The sequence below is a fragment of the Bos javanicus genome, chromosome X, assembly GCF_032452875.1.
Source record: "Bos javanicus breed banteng chromosome X, ARS-OSU_banteng_1.0, whole genome shotgun sequence".
NCBI classification, from domain to species: Eukaryota; Metazoa; Chordata; class Mammalia; order Artiodactyla; family Bovidae; genus Bos; species Bos javanicus.
Window position 1 is genome coordinate 5,232,147 of NC_083897.1, and position 7,700 is coordinate 5,239,846.

The 7,700-nt window shown below is 43.2% G+C and overlaps 1 protein-coding gene across 1 annotated transcript; it reads right to left on the reverse strand.

Moving 5' to 3' along the window:
- Positions 1–321: 321 nt before the first annotated feature.
- Positions 322–4,168, reverse strand: LOC133242460 (cancer/testis antigen 47A-like). The gene is made up of 3 exons (XM_061408632.1): positions 3,025–4,168; positions 2,059–2,200; positions 322–957 (listed from the first exon to the last, which is right to left on the reverse strand). Exons 1-3 carry the CDS (start codon positions 3,719–3,721, stop codon positions 945–947), a joined length of 852 nt encoding a protein of 283 aa, XP_061264616.1. The 5' UTR covers positions 3,722–4,168; the 3' UTR covers positions 322–944.
- Positions 4,169–7,700: the final 3,532 nt, after the last annotated feature.

Here is a 7,700-nt window from a genome sequence, read left to right on the forward strand (position 1 = left end):
CACCCAGCAGTACTATGAAATACACATATAACACAAGTCCTGTGTACTTTTAAATGTTCTAGTAGCCACATCTAAAAAGTAAAAAGAGGGCATCCCTGGTGGTCTAGTGGTTAAGAATCCACCTTGCAGTGCAGGGGACACAGGTTCAATCCCTGGTACAGGAAGATCCCACATGCTGAGGGGCAACTAAGCCCATGTGCCCAGCTCTGAAGCCCGTTTGCCCTAGAGCTCATGCTCCACAAGAGAAGCCACCTCAGTGAGAACCTGTGCACCATAAGAGGAGAAAGCCCACGTGTAGCAATAAATAAATTTTTGAAAAAATTTTAAAAGAAACTGGAGAAAATAATTTTAATGCTATATTTAATACTAGATTATCATTTCAATGTGTAATTAGTTATTAAAGAGACTTTAGACCATTTTTTACATTTGTAGCACATTTCAACTCAGATTAGCCACATTTTCAATGCTCAGCAGCCACACATGGCTTATGACTAGTACAGTAAACAAGTGCAGATTTAAAGCCTTGACCCCTATTTCTGTCTTTACAAAACTGTTTTAAATACAAATTTTATTTTGGGCTGCAATAAAAGAATTTAAAACAGGCTTATCAAATGGTGGAATGTGATGATGCCTTCCAATGATGTAAAACGGCTTCTCATTTTTAAAGAGATTTAAATCAGGATTATTGATATACATAAATCTATCTACATTTCAGTTTACTACTTTAAAACTTAGTTTTAACTAGAACAAATGCTGTCAAATATATCTGTGAAAGATAAAACCCAATTAGATATTTGATTTTTTTTATTAGATATTATTATTAGACAGTTGCTTTTTGGGGGATGGATTTGGGAAGGAAATCAATGTTAATAATATTCCCATGGGCTTCTGAAAAATCTAAAAATAGCGAACAATGGATCCTTTCTTCTTTCTCTGTCTTCTTTCTAGTCTTCCAAACTGCAGGAAGAAATGAGAGAAAATAAACGATTATACAGCATCAGTCAGCACCAGAAACTTTCTAAATCTAAGAAAACAGTCAGCCTTATGTATATCTGCTACATCTGAGGGTTATCTCTCAACAAGGAGAGAAGAAAAACCCATTTTCCTCTTGTAAAATTCACCCTGGATACTGGGTGCATGTACAACCCGATGGCTTCAATCATGTGATCCTACCAACCTTGTCTCCCTCTTGCCCAACACCATAAATGCTTTTCTTTTCCCCCTTCCTTTGAGAGGCTAGTCTGGGACTAAAATCACCCTTTCTACCTTAAAAGCCTGTGCTCACTCCACAGATGATACTCCCTTACCCTCCCAGACCCTTGGTTTCCATATCTACTGTATGAGAAAGAGGCTGTTACTATGAAACACACCACTATGAAAAAGAGGGCGAAAATTTTAATCATTAAAGACAAGATATATACCTTCACTACCAACTCAGTGATAAACAACAGTCATCCTATGACTGTTTCTTTTGACTGTCACATAAAGTACACCGATGTACAACTGAACAAATGTTTAAGTCTTAATCACTAAATGTGGTCCTACTTGAAATTCTGAACTGTTTGTTATTCGTAAGTAGTTACGCTCTAAAAGGTGTCTTCTCTTACTGCAGGAGACTGCACTTCTGTGGTCAAGAAATGAAGGCCAAACTAGTGCACAGCCCAGTTGCTGCTGCTTTTAGTCACTGTTTTCTAAACAAATACTGGTCTTAGGTACTGACACATTTACAACTTGTTGGTAGTCTTACAGATAGAGGACAAAAGAAGTCATAAGAACAAATGAGAGGCCATGAACTATATTTCACTTGATGCTCTTTATATTACTGGGTGCAGGAATGTTTTATAAACATTAGGTAAATTTTTTATAAACTAGGTAATTTTTTATAAATTTATAAATAAATTTTTTATAAATTAGGTAAATGTTTTATAAACATTAGGTAAAATTTGAACTAATTTTAAACAAACGTTTTCTTAATTTACTCTGAGAATTAAAAAGCAAAAACAAAATTGGTAAATGCCTGGGAATAGCCGAGTTATTTTCAAAGCTACACATAGATACCTGGACTTTCTGGGCCTCTCCTTTGCTGGGTCCAGATCCTTTTCTGGTTCTTCTTGTTTTCTGTTATACTTCTTTTCTTTCCCCTCACTTTTGGTGCCCTGCCCCTCTTCTTTGGAGTTCTCATCCTGGCATTCAGCTGTTTCTTTAGAGAGGAATAATAGACTTTGGGACCAGACATTCACAGAAAAAAAATCCCAACACATAAGGAATGGCAAGATATCCAGTACTCTACCCTTAGGAGGAGCAGGACAGAAGCAACTAAGAAAAGAGTAACTGGGGGCCTTTCTTCTGGAGGATGCAACACTTCCATGGCCCTCACTTTGCTGCTGCTTGATCATTTTCACAATGACATTATTTCTTCTTTTCTAGTAAATCTGTCACCCTGTGCTACTGATTACTTGTGGTCCAGGATCAGAATCGTCTGGGTCTGATGTATTCTGGATGTTTTGGTCAGAACTTTCTCGCCAAAATATGCTTCACCTGAATAACAAATTCTATGGGGAAGCTCCTGAGTTCCTCAATCCCCTGAATATTTCATTTTGACCAAATTCTCCTGTATGAGTTCATAATGTTTTGGGATCAACTTTCCAAGAATCTTGACATTTTTAAAAGCTATGAACCAAATATGAGGTCTGCCATTTGCTTGTTCTCTTCCATGTCCTCTCAAGCTCCCTCTCGAACACCTGCCTCCACTGACCTTCACCTGTGGGCTCATAACTGGCACTGATCATCTCAGACCTCTTACCAGGGTTGGTAGAGGGCAGCTTATTTTCCCCCCAAACCAAAGAAGTCGTTATGGAGTTGGGCTTCTACTGGGCCCCTCTGGCCTTCGATTCAAGGAGGCCCTGACTTCCAGCCTCCCCTCCTGAGGCACACCCTCGCCGTCTGAGCCTGCCCCCTCCTCGGGATCCTGCAGCTGCAAGTGTCTCCATCCCCCCCACTCCCCCCCGCCCCTCGAATGCTCACTCTCAGGGGCGACAGGCTCCTGTGGCATATCCCGCAAGCTGGGCTCCTCAGACTCCTTGGTGGCCGTCTCCCATAAAGAGGCCCCCTTGGCTTCCTTGGCCCCCTTGGCTTCCTTGGCCTCCTGGGCTTCCTCCGCCTGCTCCGCCTCCTGGGCTTCCTCCGCCTGTTCAGCCTCCTGGGCCAGGGCTTCCTCCGCCAGCCCCTCCCCCGATTCATATGATGGCACCTGGACCTCGGAGAACCCTGCCATGGCGGCTGAGCCAAAGTCGGACAAGCGCGGCCTGGTCTGGTGCCGGACTGACACGTGGTCGTCATTTCGCCGGACTAGGATGTGGTTGTCTGACAAACGGTTCACCATCAAGTGCACCAGATTCAGGAACGTTAAGCGGAAGCCGGTCATGGGGAAGTGGCGCGAATCTACCATGCGGTTCACGCCCTCCGCCTGCTCTCCGTCCTCCCCGTCCTCAGCTGGCCCGATGTCCGAGTCTTCCTCAGCGTTCGCGCCCACAAGGGCCACCTCCCTCGGGCCTCCTGAGACCCCCACGACTCCACCCGCCTCAGCCTCAGGCATGGAGTCACCCCTGTGAGGCTCGGAGTTGTGGTCCACACCGTCTCGGGCTCCGACCTGTGCCCCTGCCACACCTGTTGGGCCTTCCTGCCCGCCAGGGGCCAGATCTCCATCCCCCGTGGTAGACATGGCGGTCGGCAGTTACCTCAGCCGGGCAGGGGACAATGGCAATGGTGCAGTTGGTGGCACCCGAAGTGGCTGCCCTGAGAGGAGGCTGAGGGAAGTGAGATGGACCGAGGCAGTCACGGAAGGGACCACAGAGGAGGCCCCACGACCGGGAGGGTAGGCGGCCAATGGCGGAAGCGTCCGACGGAAGTCGGGCCTCAGGCAGTGGAGCCAGGCCACAGTCGAGGGGCGGGGCCGGAACAGTTAACGGTGGCATGTGACCCCTCGTCACGAGCTTTGGGCTCATTTGCTGACAAACAAGGATTGACGTGCTCTGTGTCCAATGAACGGCCAAGGCCCTTGGTTGTCAAATGGCTCACAATTGCCTACTTGTTCTTTGACGCGTTAGGGTTCTGACATGTCTGGAGGTCTTCTAGGCTCGTGTCCTTTATGTAATTGTGCAGGAAAGTATTTATGAAGGCATCCTGGGCCATGTGAACTGTGAGAAATTTCCCACCTGGGAATTTCCACCTGGTAATGGCTCATGTGAATAGAGACAGGGTCATAAAAATGTTGTATATCTCAGATGTTAACAGTACTAAAAACCTCCGAAGAAGAGAAAGAGAATTTGGACAATTTACCTTAGTTAAAAATAGTTGAAAGAGAGTAGACAAATTGAAATGAATGCAGTCAGAACTGAATGTTGAGAAGTGTTGGAGAAGTTAGGAGCTAGAAGGTGTATAATGAACCCAGACAATTTCACTTGAAGCTTTGAAGACTGAATAAAAAAAGAGAGGTTTCTTTAAAGGATCAGGTCATCTCCTAAGTGCTAAGCATGACAGACTTTAAAAGGGCCATCTTCCTAGGATGTTTCAGAGGCAACAGTCCCAGACTTTTTATTGATCTCAAGATCCACTTAGTCCAGACCCCAAGTGTAATTTTGAAAGTTATACAGAAATTAACTGCTTTTACAGTCATTCTGTAAAAAAAGTTTTGTAGCACTAAAAATATTTTTTGAAAAAGACATAGCCAATTACATCTGGATGTTACATTTAGGAAAAATACTAATAAGTTTCATAATTGTAAAGGGGATTTTTTCCCTTTCATTCAGTTCAGTTCCAACCGAAGTTCAGTGTGTGTATTTTTCCTGTCTCACCTCGTGAATGGAGCATGGTGTTGCTGTAAATCATTGGTTTAAATTTGGAAGGCAATGTCAGTAATCTCTAATCCAAAATTCTCATTATAAAGACAGCAAAAAAGAGGCAGAATCCCCATCTGAGTTCTGAGTTGGTTTATCATTTGCTGCCCTAAATGATGTTGAAACAGTTACTTATCATTTCTAGGCCTCAGTTTTATCATCTGTATAGGTGGCATTCAATGAAAATATGAGTGAGGTAGATGGAAGAAGATGGAATTATATTTAGGATACTGAACTTTTGTTGAAAATGTGTTTTTAGTTTGATTTTGCCTTCTAAGTATGTAGTTTTTTTTATGTCGTAAAATCTATTAATATTTTCTTTTTTATTGGTTTCAACATCATAAATTTGTACATCTTTTCTCATCCAGAAATGAATTTTATACTTTCTTCTTTTTGGAGATCTTCTGAATGTTTACATTTAACTCCTTAATTTGGAATCAATAATGATTCACAGTGTTAAGATTAAAATCTCAGTTGATTTTTAAACAGCTCACCTATAATACCATATGTTATGCATGAATTCCCCTCTGTAAGGATGTGTGTGCTTCTGGGGTTGTGCTAGTGGTAAAGAACCTGCCTGCCAATGCAGGAGATGTAAGAGACCCGGATTTGATCCCTTGGTTGGGAAGATTCCCTGGAGGAGGGCATGGCAATCCCTTCCAGTATTCTTGCCTGGAGAATTCTAAGGACAGAGGAACCTAGGGTCGAACACAACTGAAGCAACTTAGCATGCACACACATAAGGATGTGTGGCCAAGTCCCCTGTAGCATTTTCTATAAAGACAGAAGAGATGCAGGAGAAACACACATTCTCTTAGCCTTTCAGGTCTGGAAAGGCCTTTAGATATGGAATCTAAGACCGTTCTTTTTTAAAGTAATTGACCTACAATTAAAATAAATTTTAAGAAAAAATCTACAAACAAAAACAAGAAAAAATACAATTTTTAAAATTAAAAAAAATATATGGGGCAACTAAGGTTTAGAGCTGCTAACTGGCATCCCCAAAGTCATGCCAGTTAGTACAATAGCCAGGACTAGGACCAATCTCCTGATCTTTAATCTGGAATTGAAACATACTTAACACATCAGCTTTGGCCATCTTCGTTCCTATTGGACCTGTCATAGAACAGTGTCATAGAACATCAACCTCAGACATGGTCTCTCTGAGACCATATTGAAAGGAGACAGTTCAGTTCAGTCCCTCAGTCGTGTCCGACTCTTTGTGACCCCATGAATCACAGCACACCAGGCCTCCCTGTCCATCACCAACTCCCGGAGTTCACTCAGACTCACGTCCACCGAGTCAGTGATGTCATCCAGCCATCTCATCCTCTGTCTTCCCCTTCTTTCCTGCCCCAATCCCTCCCAGCATCAGAGTCTTTTCCAATGAGTCAACACTTCGCATGAGGTGGCCAAAGTACTGGAGTTTCAACTTTAGCATCATTCCTTCGAAAGTAATCCCAGGGCTGATCTCCTCCAGAATGGACTGGTGGGATCTCCTTGCAGTCCAAGGGACTCTCATGAGTCTTCTCCAACACCACAGTTCAAAAGCATCAATTCTTCAGCGCTCAGCCTTCTTCACAGTCCAACTCTTACATCCATACATGACCACTGGAAAAAACCATAGCCTTGACTAGATGGACCTTTGTTGGCAAAGTCATGTCCTGCTTTTGAATATGGTATCTAGGTTGGACAAAACTTTCCTTCCAAGGAGTAAGCGTCTTTTAATTTCATGACTGCAGTCACCATGTGCAGTGATTTTGGAGCCCCCAAAAATAAAGTCTGACACTGTTTGCACTATTTCCCCATCTATTTCCCATGAAGTGATGGGACCGGATGCCATGATCTTCATTTTCTGAATGTAAAGAAGGTCATACATGACTAAACATCCCCCTCTCTTGGCTAAAATGAATGTCTACAACTTCTTTACCAATTACATCTTTATTCTGGGTCTAATCTCCTCTCCTTACAGGTAAGATTTACTCAAATACCAGTCAGAGAATTGCCTCAGAATTGCTACCTAAAGACATCTAATCTAGAGCAAACCTGTGTTTCCTTGAAGGAAAAACTTCCCCAAATAACTCATCCAAACCCCAGCCTCTGTAACAGGTTCTTTCTGATACTTGGGAAGACATCACATGGTTCCTCCATGATGTGTGTTCTCCCTTACTGCAATGAATAGTAAACTGAACTCCCTCAACTATAGGCATGTTTTTGTGATCTTTGGCTGGAGGACACTGATGGTGTAAAACAGTTCCATCTTTACACTGTAATACATGAACTCAAACAAGTGAGTCAAAAGGCATTGAAAGTTTTTTCTCAGAAAAGGCTTCTCAGAGGAGGGAGGTTTTGGACCCAAAAGATGGGCAACAGGCGTGAACTAAGGACAATGAAGACAGGATGTTGCCTCTGTGTGGCCCTTGTTAAAGCGGGCTTGTAAACCCTAGTGGGTCCCTAGCTGTAAAAAAGCCTGCGGCCTTCCCTGGTGGCTCAGACGGTAAAGTGTCTGTCTGCAGTGCGGGAGACCCGGATTCGATCCCTGTGTTGGGAAGATACCCTGGAGAAGGGAATGGCAACCCACTCCACTACTCTTGCCTAGAAAATCCCATGGACAGAGGAGCCTAGTAGGCTACAGCCCATGGGGTTGCAGAGAGTCGGACATGACTTCACTTTCACTTTCATTTTCACTTTAGGAATAGGAAGGTCTGTCTAATCAAAGCTATCATTTTTCCAGTAGTCATGTATAGATGTGAGAGTTGGACCATAAGGAAACTGAGCACCAAAGAATTGATGATTTTGAACCTT